Source organism: Acipenser ruthenus, chromosome 34 (assembly GCF_902713425.1).
Source record: "Acipenser ruthenus chromosome 34, fAciRut3.2 maternal haplotype, whole genome shotgun sequence".
Taxonomy (NCBI): domain Eukaryota; kingdom Metazoa; phylum Chordata; class Actinopteri; order Acipenseriformes; family Acipenseridae; genus Acipenser; species Acipenser ruthenus.
In genome coordinates this window covers 3,953,045-3,975,182 of record NC_081222.1, presented here as the reverse complement: position 1 = coordinate 3,975,182, position 22,138 = coordinate 3,953,045, and the positions used below count along the sequence as shown (strand labels likewise).

Below are 22,138 nucleotides of genomic sequence, written 5' to 3'. Positions count from 1 at the left end.
AAAGGTTGAGCTGCAGCAAAGAGAGGAAAAAATGTAACAACAGATAACACGACGTCTCATTTTAAAGAACAGGATCAATTCTAAACATCAATGTGTTCCAGATGTGAAAGGAGTTGCACTGGGGACATAAAGTGGTGCAACCTGTAAAGAAGAAAAAAAAAGTATTGGTCATGTGATTTATGTTCTATTTTTTCTGTTACAGCCAGTAAGCATGGCAGATAACAATCAAAGCAGAAACAGCAAACAACACACTTAATGGGACATTTAAGTGGTAACAAATAGGCAAATGTAGGTTATCATTATTATTTGAATTATTAATACCAATTTCACTGACCTTTAAAACAGCTTAGTTCTTCCTACAAACTTGGAGTGAGAGATTACCTAACTCCCTCCTCAATTAACTAATCCTACACCCAGAATTAGTATTACCGAATGAAATAGAAAAATGAAAGTAAGTACAGTACAGCCTCTGTTCCATATTTCCACATACATAAGCGCACGTTACTTTGGGGTATTGATGAGTTCCCAAGATTGTATTGATCCAGTTGTGACAAGATCAGGGAGGGAACAGTTTGAACGTACTGGAAAAAACAATGGCAAATAAGGGTGAAATGAATGGGAAGCTCTGCACTTGAGCTTTAGGCAACATCTGCAGTTCCTGTATAAACACCTGTTACTTGCCACTTGGTTTATTTACACTCATCAAGGTGTATCTGTAATACACTTGTATTGGGAATAAAACATTTCCCTGAGTTATTAATTGGTAAGATGAGTGACTTCACATGACTGTAAACATACAGCTATGGCCAAAGGTTTTGCATTATCTAGAATTTTAGGATTGAGAGAAAAAAAATACATGAATATAATTTAGATCTTTCATTTAACATCATGCAATCAAAGAAACCACAAAATTATATCACAAAAATACCGGAAGCCATAATAGAAGTATAGTATTAATGTAAGATTTTGAAATTTCCCATGTCAGTTTTTTGTTAAGTATATGGAAAACTACAAAGTGGTATGTAATTCAATATGTTTCAGCAGGTTTCATTTGACTGTATGAAACAAAATTAGTTAATTGTGTAGGGTGATGTAAAACTCTGCCATAGCTGTAGATTTGACTGCACCAAATTAGCCCTCTATGTTCCACCTATACCATAAACTATTTCATTGAACCTCAATCCAGGTCTTAATCAGCTAATCACTGAATGATACCAATAAAACCTGAAGGACTCCTGAGTGCAAGGACCGGATTTGTGCATCACCTCTAACCCTTTGCGGTCTTATGTCGGACCTGGTCTGACATTGCAATTTTCCCTTTCTGGTCCAGTGTCGGACCCTGTCTGACATCATCAAAAAGACGTAAAAAACAGGTCTCTAGTCGTTTTTTCTCTGGAAAAAGCCGAGAAAACAATTCAATGGCCAAGTGAGATCGATAGGAGCCCAGAGATGCCAAAAAAAAGGGGTGTATCTCATAACACAGCCCCGGCATCACATAGATAACACGGACATAAACAAACAAGACAGCTGCTTCTGCATCCAGCGCTCAAAGAATATCAGACATTTGCAGAGCTTTTTTTAGATGTTATAGTAATAATATAATGACTTGGATCACATTATTGAGGAGTTTGGTTGTAAAACGAGTGATCAGGAGATGATTTATCGGTATGCACCACTATCAAGAGGTATGTAAAAAAAACAGCGAACGAGGGGTGGGGCGGGGCTGGAGATGCAGTACTGAGTGTCCTGTTGATATGCAGTGCCTTTTAAACCTGTTTTACTTTGAAAAAAAATACTTTTAAACAGCGCGTCTAAAATAAACTGCATATGTGAAAATAAATTGGACCTAACACGCCTGAGACATGCTGAATAAATGGACCTCAAAGGGCTAAATAAATGTCTATGTGGGACCACGGGTTGTTCATCAAATAAATTTAGTACGGTACAATATTGTTAACATGACACTCACAATCAAGAAACCTACAACAACAATGTTAGTATTTTAACAAAACATGGCATGGGAACCAGAGGGCTTTTAAAAAATCAGAAGACTTACATTCTTGCCGCACTGTGCTTTCCTATTGCAGAGCTGTTCCCTGGCTTCCATGGGCAAGGAGCAGAAAGCACCAGGCTCCACAAGGAGCTGACTGTCCCGCAGGTTCAGGCACAGCGTCAGCTCCACTGGCAGCGTGTTCAGCTTGTTATTCTTCAGGTCGAGGAGGTGCAGGTCTGACAGCTGCCCAACTAGCGGGGAAAGGTAGGTGATGTTGTTCCGAGACAGCACCAAGACCCGCAGCTTGGTGCAGGAGAAGAGCTCTTTGGGTAGTCCGGAGATAGAGTTGTTGGAGGCGATAAAGTGCTGGAGGTGAGACAACTGCTCGATGTCAGCTGGGATCTCTGTCAGGTTGTTGTGGGAAACGTCAAGGACTAGCAGCTTGGAGAGTTTGAAGAGGCTGGGGGGCAGGGTGGTGATCTTGTTCTTGTTGAGGTACAGCTTCTCCAGCCCCGTGATCTTGGAGATCTGTGGCTGGATGGAGGTGATCTTGTTGTGCGAGAGGTTGAGGGAGATGAGCTTGCGCAGCTGCTGACCACTGGCCAGCTCCTCGGTGGACTTGAGGTTGTTGTCTGTGAGGTCGAGTTCCTGCAGGTTTTGGAAGCTGAAGACGGAGCTGAAGATCCGTTCCATGTTGCAGTGGAGGAGCCGGAGGTGGGTCAGGCAGAAGAGCTTCTTGACATTGGTCAGGTTCAGCAGCTTGGTCCCCTGGTTGTGGATGGAGAGGTGGGTCAAGTGGCTAGCTGTATCGAAGAAGGCGTTCGGGACTTTGGAAATGTTGGACTTCAGGTGAATAGAGCGGAGGTGGATGAGGTCGCGGAAGGCCTGAAGGGTTATGTTATGGAGGCATCCTTCCAGGTAGATCTCCCTCAATTTCCCCAAGCCATACATCCAAGTTGGGATCTCAGGGCTGGATGAGAATCGAACCCGGAAGACCCTTAGATTCTCCTTGAGGAAGGCCAGCGCCTGCTTCTCCACTTTGACGGTGCAGTTGCAGAGCCACAGCTCCCGGAGCTGCTTCAGGTTGGAGACAGGCGAGATGAGGGTCACGTCGGCGATGAGCTCCAGCTTCAGCACCCCGATCTCCACCAAGTCGTACACGTTGATGGGGATGCCCGGCAGCATGTAGAGGTGCAGCTCCACCTTGTTGTCCTCGCTGACGGACAGGCGCTGCTTGAGCTTCTCCAGCGTGTACTCGTGGTTCAGGTTGAGCTGGAGCAGCTTCGTCTCGCTGACGTCGGAGAGGAAGACGGCAAACTTGCGGGCGTAGAGCATATCGTACTGGTCGATGAGATACAGCAGGAAGGCAAAGTCATTCTTGACATCCGGGATATCGTCCATCCCTGACTCGGCGCGGATGTTCTCGAAGGAGTACTCCTTCAGGTTGTAGTAGAAGATCCAGTAGAGAGTGTAGAAGCAGGTGCAGGTGTATATGATGACAGAGGTCACGTAGAGCACAGACAGCATTGTGAATATCCTCCAGAGACCATGGACGCAGTAGAAGTCTGTGTAGCCCGTGATGTGCAGAGACTCGACACAGTGGACGATGTGGTTCATGGATGGCATGTAAATGGTGATGTAGATAACAATGGAGAGCCCCTGCAGCGTCCTGAAAATGGTCTGCCTCATGTACATCTTATACAGAATGTCCCCTTCCTCTGTGTGAACGCGGAACTTCTTCACCTTCTCGAATAAAGCCCTGGCCTGCTCTCCCTCCTTCTTGTCCAGGATTTTCACCGCAGAGTTGTCCATTTGGTAGCTCTCGGCCGGGGCCGCGTTGTCACCCCCGAGTGTTGTGTTTTTGTCGCTGAACAAGGTCTCGTATATCCCCCCGTCATTGCTATCACGCTTCTCTGCGTTGCTGCTCACTGCAGAGACCTGACCTGAATATACAGCAGCGCTGGTGGAACTGGAAGTCAGAGGAGGCCTGGGACTGGAGTCGTAAACGGTTTCAGAAAGGGCTTTTGTGGTCCACGGAGAATCCAGACACTTGACGAGGATGAGTACAAAGTGTTCGATCTTGGAGCTTGTGCCGGGAAACTTGAACCAGAAGTTGCTGCTGATGACGAAAATCATGGTATGGAGAAGGGCCAAGTAAGGGAAATATTTGGAGAACCATAAGACAGCGTTGTCGTAGCACCACTGGTTAATCAAGTAATACTGCTGAAGATCCAGTTTCGTCTTAAATGCTGAGCCGTAGACGTTGAGACGTCCTTCTAGAACACTTAAATTCCAAAGTCTGCCAGATAAGCCTTCCGGTGCAGGAACACAAAGAATTTTTTTATGTGTCACCTTTAAAAAAGACAAACCACAGCTAGAGTTTTCATGAAGTTTTACAGGTAATTTAAGATATTACTTAACTCAATACTAAACTTTGAGATTACAAGAAGCATCAATGTTGAAGGTGTTAGCTGAAACACTTGACCTAGTTTCCTACAAGTTCTAACTCGAAGTTTCATGGTAAAACATTTTTTTAAGTGGCATTAAATACACAGATGTTAGACATGCTGAAATGTAGTATTTAACCAAACTTATAAAATAAAATTATTTGGTGGCTTTTTGTATTTCCACTGGCTCCGGTTGACAATAGAGGGTCCACATTAGTGCAGATACTATTGTTTATGAATGATAACTGTATTATGTCTGTACTGTATTAATTTTAGCTGTTGTAATGTCTTTAATACAGTGTGGTGTTGTGTTTGGGGATCAATTGATGAATACATACATGTACACACTAACATGCATATATAGATAGATAGATAGATAGATAGATAGATAGATAGATAGATAGATAGATAGATAGATACATACATACATACATACATACATACATACATACATACATACATGCATATAGCTATGGCCAAATGTTTTTGGTTGATTCCATTGAATCATTAATAAGTCAAATATATTCCACATGTTGGAAAATTACAATATAGCTCAGTACTGGTATTATTTATTTTATACAGTCTTTCTTGCTCATCTTTATCAAGGGTGCCAATAATTTTGGAGGTGACTGTATATATATATATATTTTTAAATGCATACTGTTTTTAATTGTTCTATTTTTACAAACAGGATTTGTATCTTAGTTTTTCTAATTTTACAATTAGAACTGTATTTTATTTTTTAATTACAATTTAATTACATTTTTGTATTTTTATATTTTTTTTAATTGTTTATTTTAGGTGCTATAGAAATGTGAATTGTATTGTTTCACTCATAAGGACGCATATGCAGCAGTTTAACATGGAAGCTAAAGATTGTGCCTCAATGAAAGGTGGGTGAAATGCAACGTAGAGACAGGAGGAATAGAAAATTGTGTTTGTTTGTTTTTTTAAATTTAGTCATCGCCAATTTTTTTACCCCGGTTTTTCTCCCCAATTTAGCATGCCCAATTATTATCTGTATCCTCGGCTCACCGCTTGCAACCCCCTCGCCGACTCGGGAAACGGAGGCCGGAACACGCTTCCTCCGAAATGTGTTCCTGCCAAGCCGTCATTTTTCGCACTGCAGATCCACAGCAATGCCACCAGACCTATAGTGCTGGAGGACAACACAGATCTGGCGGCTCCACTGCAGAACCACAGGCGCCCTATCGGCCACAGGGGTTGCTGATGCGCGGTGAGCCGTGGATACCACCAATGTTGTCATGCAAATAAAGCACCTTTGAATTTGAATTTGAGTTTGAGGTGGTTTGAATGCGTCCAAGTTGAGATAGCTGAGAGGCATTCTGAGATGCGGGAGGAGAGGAAGATCTGGACATCATCAGCGTAAAGGTGGTAGGAGAAGCCAAAGAAGAGATGAGAGTACCTAGTGAGCGAGTGTAGTGAGAAGAGGGGCGGTCCCAGGACAGATCCTTGGGGTACACCTATAGAGAGGGAGCGAGGCAAAAAAACAGAGTCACACCAGGAAACCTGGAATGAACGGTTAGAGAGATAGGAGGAAAACCAGGCAAGAGCAGTGTCTGAGATCCCCAGGTCAGAGAGAGAGGAGAGGAGAATAGCATGATCAACAGTGTCAAAGGCAGAGGAGAGGTCAAGGAGAATTAGAATGGAGGAGAGGGAGGCAGCCCGAGCAGAGAGGACAGAGTCAGTTACAGAGAGGAGGGCGGTTTCCATGGAGTGTGCAGGACGGAGCCCGGATTGAAGAGGGTCAAGCAGAGAGTGTTCGCTGAGGAAGGATGCCCGCTCGGTGGACAGCTTACTCGAGAGTTTTAGACAGGAACGGGAGGAGAGAGAGGACAATAGTTCTGGGTGGAGGAAGGGTCAAGAGAAGGTTTCTTAAGCAGTTTTGAAGGCTAATAGAAAGGAGCCAGAAAGCAGATGTGTAAATGAGGGAGGAGATACAAGGAAGAGGAGCTGGGGCAATGGATTGGAAGAAGCGAGTAGGAAAGGGATCCAGGATGCAAGTAGATGACTTGGAATCCAGGAGTAAGGAGCAAAGGTCCGAGTCGAGTAGAGGTGTGAACGTTGAGGACGAGGGGGAGGGCAGGAGGGAAAGGGGGAGGGCTGGAGGGTGGGGGGTTAGATGGACTGGAGAATAACTTCTGAATGTCCTCCACTTTGGAGCAAAACAAGGAGGCAAAGTCATCAGGTGCAAAGGATGAGGTTTGGGAGGGGTTTGGGTTTGAGGAGGGAGGAAACAGTGTAGAAAAGTGGGTGGGTTGTTAGTGGAGGACAGGAACAATAAGGGTAATTGCATCTCCAAGCATTAACCAAAAAGGAGCTGAAGATTGTAATTCCTCTGCTTGCCCTATTATAAAACACTCAGAATGTTTGCATTGTAGAAATTCCACCTGTAACAATTTCATTAAAAAGTGCAATGTGCTGCCAACAACAATGCTAAAAACAAACTGGAGTGCACTTCAATGTATTGCAGAAGAAATTATTCTTCATTCACTTTTTAGAAAGCACACCTATAAAATCTCTTCTGTTCTGTTTAAATTAAATACATACATTTTTATTTAGAAATACTAATCAGCAATGGTACTGCAACGATTCCCAAAATATTGTTTACACTTTTGAAATGATTCAGAAAATGTTTTAAAATCGTACAGATATAGTAACAGTGTATAATTGCATAATTCAGAGAAACCACTCTTGTAAAACTGATTGTGAGCAAGTTGTTGCCTATAAAGATAGTTATATTTTGCCTTCTGGTATAAAAACTCTGACTTTTAATTTGACTTCTGATGATATCAAGTTAATTATTGGTACTGGTAATTGGTTAAATGACAAAATAATTGATGCTTATTTAACACTTTAAAATGGTAAAATCCCTAAGACATTATTAATTCACTCAACTTTCATAAGTCAAAGCCTAAATAATCTTTATTGTGAGGAATCTGAACAGTTACCTATGTCTCCAAAAGTTGAAAGAAGTTGGTGGTGTTTTAATACAATTCTTATTCTTATGAATATACATTCATCACATTGGATGTTGATTTTCATCACTATGGTTAGAGAAGAAAGATTAATAATATACAACTACAAATGAGTGTTATGGATTCCCTAAAGAAGTACGAGGGAAGTCTTGAAACAATACTTTCCTCTCTACAAAGGTATCTTACTTTGCAATATTTATCTTTAAAAGGGCAAATAGTTGACATAGAATTCAGTGCAGAGTTTGCACACCAATGTATTACATTTCCAATGCTAAGTGGTGGCAGCAGCTGTAGACTTTATGTCTGTTTTTTTTTTTTTTCAAAAAAGGTATTGCTTAGAGGTAACCACCTTTTTAACTCTCCCCAAACATTTTATATTTTTTTAATCTGAATTACTAACTGAAGATATTCAGAATGTTTTAATTAAAAACTATTTAGATTTTGGCAATATGGCAAATAGACATTCATTTTTGTAAATAGTTAAGTCACAATGTTAGTTATTTAATTTAAAGAAAAAGGTGTTATTGCATTTTATGGAGGAGAGGGTAGCTTTTAGCCGTGGAATCCTGGAGGAGAGGGTAGCTTCTAGCCGAGGAATTCTGGAGGAGAGGGTAGCTTCTAGCCGTGGAATCCTGGAGGAGAGGGTAGCTTCTAGCCGTGGAATCCTGGAGGAGAGGGTAGCTTCTAGCCGTGGAATCCTGGAGGAGAGGGTAGATTCTAGCCCTGGAATCCTGGAGGATAGGGTACCTGCTAGCTGTGGAATCCTGGAGGAGAGGGTAGCTTCTAGCCGTGGAATCCTGGAGGAGAGGGTAGCTTCTAGCCGTGGAATCCTGGAGAGGGTATCTGCTAGCCATGGAATCCTGAAGGAGAGGGTAGCTTCTAGCCATGGAATCCTGGAGGAGAGGGTAGCTTCTAGCTGTGGAATCCTGGAGGAGAGGGTATCTGCTAGCCGTGGAATCCTGGAGGAGAAGGTAGCTTCTAGCTTTGGAATCCTGGAGGAGAGGGTAGCTTCTAGCCGTGGAATCCTGGAGGAGAGGGTAGCTTCTAGCTGTGGAATCCTGGAGGAGAGGGTATCTGCTAGCCGTGGAATCCTGGAGGAGAGGGTAGCTTCTAGCCGTGGAATCCTGGAGGAGAGGGTAGCTGCTAGTCGTGGAATCCTGGAGGAGAGGGTAGCTTCTAGCCGTGGAATCCTGGAGGAGAGGGTATCTGCTAGCCATGGAATCCTGAAGGAGAGGGTAGCTTCTAGCCATGGAATCATGGAGGAGAGGGTAGCTGCTAGTCGTGGAATCCTGGAGGAGAGGGTAGCTTCTAGCCGTGGAATCCTGGAGGAGAGGGTATCTGCTAGCCATGGAATCCTGAAGGAGAGGGTAGCTTCTAGCCCTGGAATCCTGGAGGAGAGGGTATCTGCTAGCCATGGAATCCTGGAGGAGAGGGTAGCTTCTAGCCATGGAATCGTGGAGGAGAGGGTAGCTTCTAGCCGTGGAATCCTGGAGGAGAGGGTAGCTTCTAGCCCTGGAATCCTGGAGGAGAGGGTACCTGCTAGCTGTGGAATCCTGGAGGAGAGGGTAGCTTCTAGTCATGGAATCCTGGAGGAGAGGGTATCTGCTAGCCATGGAATCCTGAAGGAGAGGGTAGCTTCTAGCCATGGAATCATGGAGGAGAGGGTAGCTTCTAGTCATGGAATCCTGGAGGAGAGGATAGCTTCTAGTCATGGAATCCTGGAGGAGAGGGTAGCTTCTAGTCATGGAATCCTGGAGGAGAGGGTAGCTGCTAGCTGTGGAATCCTGGAGGAGAGGGTAGCTTCTAGCCATGGAATCATGGAGGAGAGGGTAGCTTCTAGTCATGGAATCCTGGAGGAGAGGATAGCTTCTAGTCATGGAATCCTGGAGGAGAGGGTAGCTTCTAGTCATGGAATCCTGGAGGAGAGGGTAGCTGCTAGCTGTGGAATCCTGGAGGTTTCCTTCAGTAAACGTGGTTTTTCCTCCTCATAGTGCTTTGCAGTTTATATTATTTGATTGGCTATTTATTTTAATAAAATACAAACACATTTATGAATTGTCCTGCTTTTCTGCCTTGCAATTCAGAGCAAGCGCATGTATTTAGTGAATCGACTGTCTTCAAAGTATTGTATTTTCTACAATGCTGGAAATCTGATATAAAAACATTGTTTTCTATTCCTCCTATGTCTCTGCATTGCATTTCACCCTCTTGCGTTGATGCACAATCTTTAGTTTTCTCAGGAATTAGGTTTGATCGTGCCAATTAACATTAGGTTACTTACCGTAACCCTGGTTCCCTGAAAGAGAAGACGACCACCAACGACATTATGTATGAGATATGCCTGCCCATTGGGTAGGTATTGCTGAGCTCTCTATACCAGAGCCTTCCTGGGATGACGCACTCAGTCCCGCCCACCGAGGGATTAATACCGTCATCCTGAGGAAGCCATTTCTCTTTTTCCATCGAACCCGTGAGGGCGACCGATGCGACATTGCGGTTGGTGGTCGTCTTCTCTTTCAGGGAACCAGGGTTACGTTAAGTAACCTAACGTTCCCTTTCAATTCGAAGACGACCACCGACGACACTATGTATGGGATAATGTATACCAGAGCCGTCGCGAGGGAGAAGGAACGGCAGCATGTGAGGGACGCATCAGAACCACTTAACCCAAGTAAACGATGTGAGCTAACACCCTCAAGGACCCTTGTGCCTACCACATTAAGGCGGTAGAACCTGGAGAAAGTATGCAGTGTAGCCCAGCTAGCCACAGTACAAATATCGGACATCGAGGCCCCTCTGAAGAGGGCCCAAGATGTAGCCAACCCTCTAGTTTAGTGTGCGGCTAGCCTCCCAGGTGGGGGCAAGCCAGCAGTCGAGACTGTGTCCATAATCCAATGTGAGAGACGCTGCTTTGAGAGGGGCTGTTCTAGGATCCGTGTCCCGGGACAGACAAAGAGCTGGTCAGACTGATGCAGAGCTCTTGTCCTATCCACGTAGCATCTCAATGCCCGCACTGGGCAGAGGAAATTCAATCTCTCATCTTCTGTTGAAGCAAACGGAGGTGGATGGAAGGACTACAAATAGATGTGCATAACCTAGTTGACACATTTCGTTGTGTTTACCTGCAAACCTCCTGAAAACATCGCGATCATGAACATGAGGATGGTTAGGTACTCAGAGAAGACGTCCCACCAGGGCTTCAGGATTTTAAAAGCTGGGTCATGTTCGCTAAACCACTTGAATTCAGAAAAAGAAATCATTTCCCTGAAAACACAGACACGACAACAAAAAACAAAACAAAAATATATTTACACATTTTTTTATTTTTTTATTTATTTTTTTACTTTAGAAATAATAGCATTCGTGCTCAAGTTCCGTGAGATTTTCTCCACAGTGGAGAAGATCTTGATTTCTCGGTTTTTATTTATTTGTTGGTGTGTGAGTGAGCTAAATAATGCTAATGTGATTGCATATACAAAATATGTAAGTGAGGTCCTGGCCTGTCAATCCGATCGACTATAGTATAGCCAAGTGGCTTCGTTCAGATAACCGCAGACAATGAAAAATATCTTATGTGTGGTATTTGAAGATCGTGTAGATCGGTTAGGTATATGCACATAAGCATGCATATATATATATATATATATATATATATATATATATATATATATATATATATATAGATATATATATATATATATATATATATATATATATATATATATATATATATATATATATATATATATATAAATGTACAGTATTTGCATACAGAAAAAAAAAATGATTACGACAAAAGTTTACATTTGCAACTCCATAATTGAAAGCTATGCCAGATAATTCCTATCTACTGACGGCAGACAATTCATATACAAGTAACTAATAATACGAACAACAGCAGCATATTATTATTATTATTATTATTATTATTATTATTATTATTATTATTATTATTATTATTCCGTGGTGGCATAACTGCCATCCATCAAATGGGGGAAATAAAACACAATCAAATTATACAGTCAATTAATATGTTAAGCTGTATCTTATTAATATACATTTTATAAATATTATATAAATGAATGAGGTACCTTTTTGGGCGGACGGTTTTCTTGTATCTAACTTAACGGACGTCTTTCACGTGACAGTTTCAGATTTGAAAGTTCAGGGGAGCGTTCCAAACGTTCTTTTTCCGTTAAAAAAATTAAATAAATATAAGTCTTAATCATGTGTTTGGTACAAGTAAAAACTAGTATAATTACGTGTTTAATAAAAAAATAAATACAAGTGTATTAATAAAATGTATTATTTTTTATTATTAGTATAATCATTTTTTCAAATTACAGTAGACACAAATATTACATAATGTATATTTAAATTATATTTTTGAATTCGTAGTGGACCACATATTCAGCAGTGTGTAAGTTAAGGTAAGTTAGTTGTCATCTTTAAATGTAGCTTCCTGAGAAATGTGTGTTTTTTAAGTGTATGACTCCCCAGACCTGAAATAATTTTAAAGATTTAATTACCGATTTAATTCACTCGTATGAGTATGTTATAATTCCTTGTGAGAAATATTACTTTACAATTTGCTGTAAGATCGGGCATATTGTATTTCTATTACGTGTCTAGTTGTTGTTTTAATATTATTGGATATTCATCAAATAGTATTAGTGTTAATAATAATAAAAAAACAATAATACAAGTAAAACGTTCGATAAAGTCCAGTTTGTGTGCTTATCGTTGTGTACATATTTATTACACCAGGTGTCACTGTTAAACCGGTGTGCTACATTAAACACATTATATGTATATTTAAATAATAAATATGATATACATATATTTTTGTATAGTATATATAGTCATTATAAAATTATCCAAGGTAAATGTTTCTGATGGGGGGGGGGGGGGGGCATGTTTTTTGAGAAATTTGAGAAAATGTCCCCACAAAGATGATAACTCCTGAAAAAACGACGTTGTACAACACATTTTTAAGACCTAAATATGCATTTAAAAAGGGTCAAAATATTTAGTTTGTTGTCGACTTTTGTCGGGTTTTGTCTGACTGGAGTTAGAAATAGTAAATAAAAACATAGTGAGAGTCAATGAGAAGTCCCCACAAATACAGGAATACAAACACGTGTGTGTGTGTAAGAACATAAGAAAGTTTCCAAACGAGAGGAGGCCATTCGGCCCATCTTGCTCGTTTGGTTGTTAGTAGCTTATTGATCCCAGAATCTCATCACGCAGCTTCTTGAAGGATCCCAGGGTGTCAGCTTCAACAACATTATATATATAGCGTAGATTATACAGATATATTTTTTAAAAAGTGTATCAGGAGAACAGCACATCATGAATCAACATAAGCCACAAATAGGTAATAACGGTATTTTCTTTTTTGTACTGTTGAATCCTACAAACGAACAAAAAATAACTAAGACTCAAGCAACGTTAAACTTTAAAATAACAAATATACAAAAACCTTTTAGCTTTTTTTGTTTAATCAGCAATAACAGGTACACTGTTTTGTTCTTCCAATTTAAATGTTAGGTAAATAATACGTATTGGTGTACACTGTTATTGTCAATGAAAATAAAAACGTGTGCAGTAGTTTGTAGAATGGTGTTCATTTTATTTAAAGGGGAGGAGCGGTGATTGATTGGCATTACGTTCCGTCGACAATGCGTATGACGTCACCGACGGCAGAGAGCTGTTTGTTCTGGATTCGGGGAGGAAGATCCGCGCGCGTACTGACAACCAATTAAAAAGGTAAATAAACGCGTTTTATTCCCGATTAAAGCCCGAGGAGATATGGTAAGCGATGCTTTTCCAATCGGGGGTTCGAAATAAATGCCAACTGGAAGTGACAAGGGTGGAATTTAAGCTGTAAGACTGTGTAGACCAAAAACCGGGAACGGCGTATTACAGAGGCCTGCTACACGGTAAGGAAGGTGGAAATTAAGAATAATTACAAGCTGTTTTATTTGGTGCTTTTCGTGGTTTAAAAATGGCTCCTATTGCTGTTTCTTAGTTGTGTGTTCTGCAACATCGTTGCATTTAAAAACCTGCTCAGTGGACAGTGCGTAGGAGTTGTCGAAACATAAAGAAATCGCCGAGGTTGTTTGTTTGGAGCCCAAGGCCGTATTCGTGACAAAAGTTACGTACTCTACGTAGCGTATGTAGTGTTCTGTGGCGCCTGCTGTACGTACAGAAAACCACGCAGGGTCTTTCGGGAATACAGAGTAAGCTTCAAAGCTATTCTCCAAGCGGATATACACAAAATAGGCTGTAGCGGCTACACTGTGTTGGCTGCATAGATAAATCTGCCTTAGGGGGGCATATTACCGAAATTAGTTCCATAACCATCGTAATATGTCAGCATTAGAAGGTGGGTGGTTACGCTAAGAAGCGTGTGTTCGGGAAATAGTCATTAGCGTAGCTGGTGATACGGATATTTTTTAAAACGGTGTAAATAAGGGCTGCCAGTAAGCGGGAAGAGATCGGTGTTTAAGAGCCATCAGAATTTGGAGACCAAATCAAAACAACCATTCGGACCAATAAAAGCGGAATTCGCGTCTATTTGTTGGAGTAAATACCTAGGATTGCGATTGGGATTTGTGAAAGCCGAGGAGTCGGGCTTCCTGCGGCCGCCATTTTGTCTTTTTTTTCTTTCCATGGAAATGCTGTTTTGTATTTTAAAACATGTACGGAGGCACCTACTGTGTGTCTCGCCGCCGATGCGTTTCTCTTAGTTCTTTAGCTGTGTAGATATACAATATATGCACACTGTTTAAACTCACCCTTCACTCTTAGGTAGGCTGCACTGTCAGTGTTTTCTCTATAGTTGTATGGCACTGCCCCGCTCTCTAATAATATCCCTGGAAAGTATTGCACAAAAGCGCCACTGTATTTATATTTTATTTTTGAAATTATATTTGAGCCCTAGACGTCATTTGTAATTACCTAAGCTGGCATATCGCAGTGAGCTAATGCCAAAACACTTGGAACTAGCGACTTGCCTTATAGTAGCAGTGTTTATCCTGCATGATTTGTTACAGTAGTTAACCCATTGCCTGCTATGTAGTCTTATTCAGATGGTAACGTTTGTTAGTAAAGTAGTTGTATATGGAAGATGACATCCCCCGAACTGTGCTACTTTTCTCAGGAAAGCAAGGTGGTTATGGAAGTTGTAAATAGAGCGCCTGCGTTCAGAAGCAGACTTGCATCCTTCCAGATTTTCTAGAGTGCAAAAAAAATAGGCCATGCACCTTTTAGATCAAGTGCATTAGAATCAGAGGATTCTAAATTACTGTACTTCCCACAGTTCACACTAAGATGCTTTATTAAAAGTTGGTTTTCAGGTGTGAGGTGGCTGTTATAGACAAGCACAATTTCCATGGGTTGTAAGTTTGGGTCTTTGTGGACTTTTTAATTTTCTATTGGCTAGCCCTATATGTTATGCAGAGTCCTTTGAGTATGTGTTTTGCATGAAAATAATTATGCATCTAGATGTTAGCCATGGCCAATGAGCAAATGCAGCTTGATTACCAGGGAACCAAACCTATTATTATTATTTATTTATTTATTTATTTATTTCTTAGCAGACACCCTTATCCAGGGCGACTAGTGTGTGTTCTACCCCGGGATATTGTACAATACAAAATTAATTGACACTGAAGCCATTCTCCAGAAAATAAGAGAATGCACAGCTCTAAAAGGGAAGGAATGGGGCTAATCCAGATTGTAAAAAAATAATAATAATAATTCCAACATAAATTAGCAGAGATCTTCAAGGAGCGAAAAAGCATGGGTTCCTAGAGCTAAAAGCTTTGTTTAGGTAATGTAAAGAAACGGACTATGAAAGGTCTGAAAATGGAGCACAGAAGAAGCTGTAAACCAGCACAGATGAATTTCTGTTTTAGATCTTAGAACAGACCCCGAAGTTGCTTGTAACCTCCCCCTCCAGTGCTTTGCAAATCGTAACATGGTTTTTACTGTAGTGAATACAGTGAGGGGTGCAGATGTTTCCATGTAAGAAGTATTCCTGTATGAAGTGGAAGAATATGGGGTTAGCACAAATACTATGTGAGAATTTAAATAGCATTTCTTTATAGCAAAATAAAATAAGTGTTGCACAGTATAGTAACCCCCACCCCTGTTTGTTGCAGCTCAGGTTTCTGAAAGTGGAAAGAGTCCACTGAGACCCCTCCCCTCTTTACCCCCTTGATCAGCCAGCTGCAGAGCTCCCTCATCCTCCCCCTGCTTCCTGCCTCCCACCGTGGTGCAGGAGGTATTCCTGTAGCAATGTTCCAGCAGTCGGGGTTGTGCATTATTGAGAGTCTCAGGCCCAGATCTCGCAGCTTTTCAGTAAACTGTGTCTGGCGTGGAGCAATCTCCCGGGGGACTGTGCTGTAATGGAGGATGGGGAGAGAGGACAGAGGGGACATTTTTGTTTAGCACTGTTCTGTAGTACAGCAATATTGTGGTCTTTGCGAACTGCTTGACCTGAAAATTAAGCAGGATGGAGTTCTTTGCTAGTTTCATTTTTCTGCTGATATGGTGTGTAAAGTAGAATGATTTATGTAGCCTGTGACAAAGAAAGATTGCAAACTATTGCATTTTTCTGGAGAGTGTTGTCCTGAGATGATGATGTTGTTAATAATAATAATAATAATAATTATTATTATTATTATTATTTTAAACCGTGCATGAGTGCTTTGACTAATGTGTGAAACATTCTTTCAAAATGTAAACAAATATTTGCATATTAAGTTTTGAATTGGCCGTTTCGTACCACATTACAGTAACACCTCACTTTTGGTCTAGTTCAAGTCCTGATGGCAGTTTTTTGATTTGTAGGTCTGATTAGTGGGGAATTACTCCCTTGACTCATTTTCCTAACAGAAACCCTTCATCTCGATCGCTTTCATTTTAATGTAGTTAACCAGTTTGTCCTTTTCACCTTTCACACACTTATTCCAGATTGCAGGTAACTCTTTCAATTGCTGTCTGAATCTAATATCTCCATATCCTCTTCAGATGAGGCAAGGAATTTGACACCATTAGAATTCCGATTAGCATAATCCCATTGTTTCTGGTTACAGCAAACAATAGTTTACGTAATTTAATTTAAAGCAGCCTCCCATTGCAGTGCAAAGTCAGGTAGCCTGCCTGAGAAGGCGGCCTGTGTAGCAGTGTGAAAGAGGGTACAGGTCCAGTGAAAGTGTCACTGCCATTGTGTGGGGGGGAATATAAATTTTGTGGCCTCTGCAGTTGGTTTCAGAAAGCAGCCGAAGCAGCGCTTGCACGGTTTTGGATGATGTAATCGAGAGTTAACAGCAAAGGTCTGTGGTTTAACTTTGCAGATGCATAGATAAAGTAAAACCATGCTGTACTCTTCAAAATAAACAAACCGGTGCCATTCTTTAAGATCTTTGTTCGATGCATTGTCTTCCAGTGTGAGACAGAGCACTCTCCATTGCGTTTGCCATTGCCTGACGTGAAGTTTTTGCATGCAGCAAAAGAAAAAGGTGCTTGGTAAAAACTTGGAAAATGCATGATTCCCACAATCCCGTGCTGAAATTCAACCACTGAGGATAGTTATCCTAATATGAGCTCCATTTGTTTTTTTTAACACGATTTGTAAAATAGACAATTTCCTGGTACCCAAGAGCTCTAAATCAGGCTTGTTTTGTGGCGCTGTTACAGAGAAGAATTTTAAACAAGAAAGTCAGGACATTTTGTGCTTTTTTGCTAAGAACATTTTCACAGTATATGGCCTGAGGATGTCGGCTATTTTCTAAATTAGTTTAGACCTTCAGGCCCTAGCTTCACGAAACAATAAAAATACTTTGTACTGGCAAGAACATCTGCAAAAACATAGTAGCACACATTCAATCATATGACTGTGGCATGGCGATATGAGTTTATTATTATTTATTTTTTTAATTTTGTTTTTATATTGAATGTTTTACAGATACTGCATTTACATGGAACCTTTTTGTACATGTATTATTGATTTTTGTAGATGTCATGTGTCTGTATGGCCTATCCTGTTATATTCTTACTTGTCTGTGTTTTGTATACTTTTTGGTCAAAAATGTACTGTTAATTCCTGACTGTCGTTTTCTTGAGTCCTGACGAATTCATCTATTTCTAGATGGTTGCAGAGGGTAGGGTGATGCGTTTTCATAAACTTTGATTCTCCTGATACAAACCTCTGCTGGGTTGCAGTTCCATCAGTGTTTGATATTCATGTGTTGCTACAGTTTCCATGGAAACGCTGTCTCCAGCCTAATTGTGGGCACAACCTTTGGTTTGAAAAATCTGGATTTGATGGCTTTCAGTATATGCAATGTCTTAACAACAACAAAAAATATATATATGTTGCTTAAAAATAATAATAAAATAATAATAAATAAATAAATAAAATAAAATATATAAATTTGTTTAAATTGGAAATGACCTTTTCCTGCCTTAATGTGGTTCACCTGGTGTGCACTTAGTCCTATAGTAATTGAGATGTCTATGTAAATATGTGCTATTCTCTGATTTACATCCACATTATAAATGTACCTTGTAGGGATGTGCTTTTGGTACATATTTATGAATGTTTAAATGCTATGCAGGTGTCGGCATTTAAGCCATGTCTACATACACACACACTCTTTATATTACATTCTGATCGATACTGACAGTCCTGGTTAGTATTTTCTAAGCAAAGAACCCCTAAATAAGCCGATACGTTTTAACATCACAACGACTTAACTACAACTTGTGCCCTACAAGTTAACTTAAGTTTATATAAAAAAACATTTAAAAAAAAAACACGTGCACACCAAAGTATATATTGAAATTAGGACTGTCAATTTAACTTTTTGATGAGTTTATGGGCATTAAGCTGAGTTGATTAATCGGTAGATTCATCTGCACGTTTTTAATAAAGGCAACAATCTTAATAGCGGCTGTCCTGCATGAAATTATAAAAAATCAATAGAATCGAAAATAAATAAATAAGCCCAGTGGGAATTTGGTCTTTTTTAAAAGCATTTATATTTATCTTAAATGTCGCTCTCAGTATTTGTACTGCACTATTCTGATGTACCTGTGCTGGCTCTGTGGGCACAAAGTGAATAAACTAAACAAATGATTTGTGTAAGTGTACTTTGACATGCGTTCTCTGAATTAATATTGGGGGGGGAAAAAGAAACCTTCCTTTTTAAAATTGTGTTATATGTATTCACAGTCACCATCTAGAGCCTTCTGTTTATTATGGGTGTTTGCTTTTTACTACATTCAGTAACACTATCCACAGTAGCTGAATGTTTTCATTTCAAATGATGAAGCATTGAACTTGTTTTTGTGGTACGGCAATTTTGTTTGGCATAATTTACATACCACAGTTTTCTCGCCTGGTTCCTTGTCTCGTTCCTTTGTTTTAGAGATGCAATTTTATTAACTATATAACAAACATCAAACGCTTTTCTTACCCCGTGAGGACAGAACCATACCACGCCCACTACAGCATGAACACTGAGTGCACCAATGTAGCGCCAGATCAACCGAGAATAAAACCCGCCCCATTGTCAATCTTTCTGTTGCACCAATTAGGAAAACTACTTAGAGGCAATTGCCAAACCCATTCCTTTTTATAATATCCACCCTTGCTGTGGTTCCACAGCAGAGCATATGAGCGGAGTGGAGCGCTCATAAACGGCGATCCTAGCTCTCTTCCTCTTTGAAACCGCTCGCTCCAAGACTTTTCTTTCCCCAGTCCTCTCTGCTCATACTCCGCTCCGGTGCTTCTAATTCTGCAGCCAGCTCCACTCCACTGCTAGTGTAAATCACTTCTGAAATGTAGAGATGTGCGAATCGGTTCCTTTGAAATGGGGTACTCGGTTCCTGCTTTGGTACCTAGGAACCGGATACAAATATCAGGGATCCGGTTCCAATGAGTACTATTATGATTTTAGTAAAACTGATTATTAAAACATTAATTACTGTCAAATACATTTGATAACTATAATTGGCACGTTCACACTTTTTATTGGGGTGGGGGTGGTGTCTGCAAAATACTTATTACAGCAAAACGTTTTTTTAAAGTTTTTATTTAATTATATTTATTTCCCCTGAGAATAATTAATCTCACTTTTATATGAAGTGATGAAACCTTGCACCTTGATGGGATCATTCACAAGACTACCCCAAGCCGAACACGATACTTTAAAAAAGTTATTTAACCCCAAGCCGATGGGGTTGTATTTTGGCTTGGGATCCTAACATACACTGACCCTTTTGCACATACCATGTGGTTAAAGATTTTTTAAATTGTATAAGCTTTGTGAAATTTGCAGTTAACATGGTCCATATATAAGCACACAATGGCTTTCGCTGTTGTAATAAAACTTACTGTGCAAATTGGATATTATTGATTTTGGTAACTTTTAATTATACAGAGTTATTTCAGAGATTGCATAATATTGTCGGAGCATCACAAAAGCTGCATCGTTTATGGATCATTTTATATGTACAGAGTCAAATATTTTTCCTTTGCAAAACCTCTTTTGGAGCAGGAGCGGTGCCAGAGGCTTTTCGTGCTCACGCTCCACTCAGGCACTTTACCCACTCCACTCCACGCTCCTAGCAAAATGCTCCCGCTCTGCTCACATGCTCTGCTCCACAGCAGTCTGATACATGACGGACGAAATGATGAAAAATTACAAAAATCAATGCATTAAATATGCATTTGAAATTTGTCATGTGACTGGTTATACATATAGCAGGGGTTTCGCTGTCGCTCGTCACTCTCGTAATTTGCGAATGTTTTTTGAAAGTGACGACAAAAAAAAAAGTGGAATCGTCACTAGTGACGATCGTTTCTGTTTGTACTATAAAAAAAAAAATCCCTTTTGTTAAAGTCACACACAACGTCTCGTTCTTTAAAAGAAGGGATCGCTAAACCATAGAGTCACTGCTGCTGATCAGATCAGCGCCTCGGCCTCATCGATTCATTGACTCGGCAACGTTCTCATCACGTGGTAGATGATGTAAATACAGTCAGCCATTCAGCGCCTCAGTTTCATGTTGCGTGTCAGTTACCATGGTAACCCAGACCGCTTTATGAGGCTGTGCTCGGTGCTGCTGTAGCTTTCAGCCTCGCTTTATTCTTTGCAACCAGACAGCTTCTGCCGCTGCGCTTTCGTGACTACAGAGAGTTCTGCTCAAACCTTTGCATCCGCAGTGTTAGCGCCATTGCGCCAATGTCCCGCTGAAATTCTCTTAATGCGCTCGTGTGTCCCCCTTCCCTGACCAGACACAATCAATACCAATACGCAGTAAATGAATGTATGTTGTATTACCATGACATGTCTGGCGACAGGCTAATCTTTTTTACTTGTTTCTTTACACTTGCGTTTTCATAATTAAACTCCCGTGCTTTTATTCTCCAGTCCAGTAGAATGCGCTCACACCCGCCCTGGTTACACAGGCAGTTTCACCGTAAAGCATGGACAACAACATCAGGCTTGCTAACAACATGGCCCGGCGCAAATATAACCTCGTATCCGTTACACCCGACCATTACTTCTGGAAGAATAAGTAATAAGCTTCGGCAGTGACTGTTGAAATATAGGTTATTATAGTTGTGCTTTAATACTGTCTGCAGAAGATTTGTGAAACGAAAACGCATCATTACCTAAAAAAAAAAGAAAAAAGTAGCCTACGGTAACGTTATAAAATATGTGAAATGTGTCTTTTCTATGACCAAAAATGCAGGGCCAAAATTATTCCGTATGTGTTAAGCACCAACTGTCTCTTGACCATTTCGCCAGTACTCCTATAACGAGCATGATAAAATTGGATATATACAGTGTATGTGGTTTTATACGGCACTGTATATATGCCTACAATACATCTTGCATTGAGAAAAACACCACTGGAATCGGAATAAAGGAAATTCTTATGTAATACAGTTCACGTGCAGCATGGTTTTGGTAAGTATCATTATCTAAACTATATAATTATGTGCAGTATTAAAATAAGATATTTTATTCTTTTCAATGACCCGATTAAAGTTTATTGTAACTTAAGTACTACATTTCAAAATACAGAATGTATGGCCAATCAGAAACCAAAGTATTGTCATGCGGTCTAGTTTGACAAGCCGTTACGTCTGGTGTGAGTAGTTTTTAGCTTTCAATCCAGTGAAAAAATGTGGATTGTTTGCTCAATACTAGTACATTACTAGCAAATGGCGATCAAGGCGAAATACCATCAAAGATTAAAAAAGCCAAAAATGTCTTGCGACTGAAGCTCTCTCCAATTTCCCTGCCATTATCAGTGATTTGTGTGGTAACAAGCAGGGACATCTATGACACTGATACTAGGTAAGCGTTTTATTGTTGTTTTTTAATTAGCATCAGTACTGTACGTTTTAGTCACCAATAATTAAAAAATGCCAGTAATATGTTTTCGTATTGAGGCCAGCTGTAGAGATGCGTAGATAGTGAACTTTGCCTTCTTTTCTATAACTTTATCATCAATATAAATACATGATTGCGGTAAACTTGTGCGCGCGAATTAAAAAACAAAATTGTTAGCTAATACTGTAAAATGTCGCAGAAGAAAATCCACTAGTTTTTTTCAGCAAGAGTGAAATAGAACAAACAGAACAACACGTTGTAGAAAATGAAGACTTGGAT

General features: G+C 40.3%; 2 protein-coding genes across 9 annotated transcripts in view; one reads left to right on the top strand and one right to left on the bottom strand.

Annotated features, from left to right (window-relative positions):
• Window positions 1-2,035: 2,035 nt before the first annotated feature.
• On the bottom strand, window positions 2,036-10,945 carry LOC131705004 (volume-regulated anion channel subunit LRRC8C-like). The gene is made up of 3 exons (XM_059006858.1): window positions 10,562-10,945; window positions 3,964-4,345; window positions 2,036-3,921 (listed from the first exon to the last, which is right to left on the bottom strand). Exons 1-3 carry the CDS (start codon window positions 10,697-10,699, stop codon window positions 2,036-2,038), a joined length of 2,406 nt encoding a protein of 801 aa, XP_058862841.1. The 5' UTR covers window positions 10,700-10,945.
• Window positions 10,946-13,096: 2,151 nt separating this feature from the next.
• LOC117401983 (bromodomain-containing protein 4) overlaps window positions 13,097-22,138 on the top strand; it is a 50,615-nt gene continuing 41,573 nt past the window's right edge. For 5 of the 8 annotated variants that reach the window (XM_059007119.1, XM_059007116.1, XM_059007118.1 and 2 more), the window contains exon 1: window positions 13,097-13,208. The gene's annotated coding sequence lies outside the window, so the exon portion shown is untranslated. The other 3 variants (XM_059007117.1, XM_059007115.1, XM_059007120.1) reach the window with 2 other exon arrangements.

Bases quoted from the DNA above. Each gene is read 5' to 3' on its own strand.
- LOC131705004 (XM_059006858.1), bottom strand. From the start codon at position 10,699: ATGATTTCTTTTTCTGAATTCAAGTGGTTTAGCGAACATGACCCAGCT. The intron at 4,346-10,561 runs GTAAACACAACG...TCTTTTTTAAAG, and splicing joins TGTTTTCAGGAGGTTTGCAG to GTGACACATAAAAAAATTCT. The intron at 3,922-3,963 runs GTTCCACCAGCG...AGGTCTCTGCAG, and splicing joins CAGGCCTCCTCTGACTTCCA to TGAGCAGCAACGCAGAGAAG.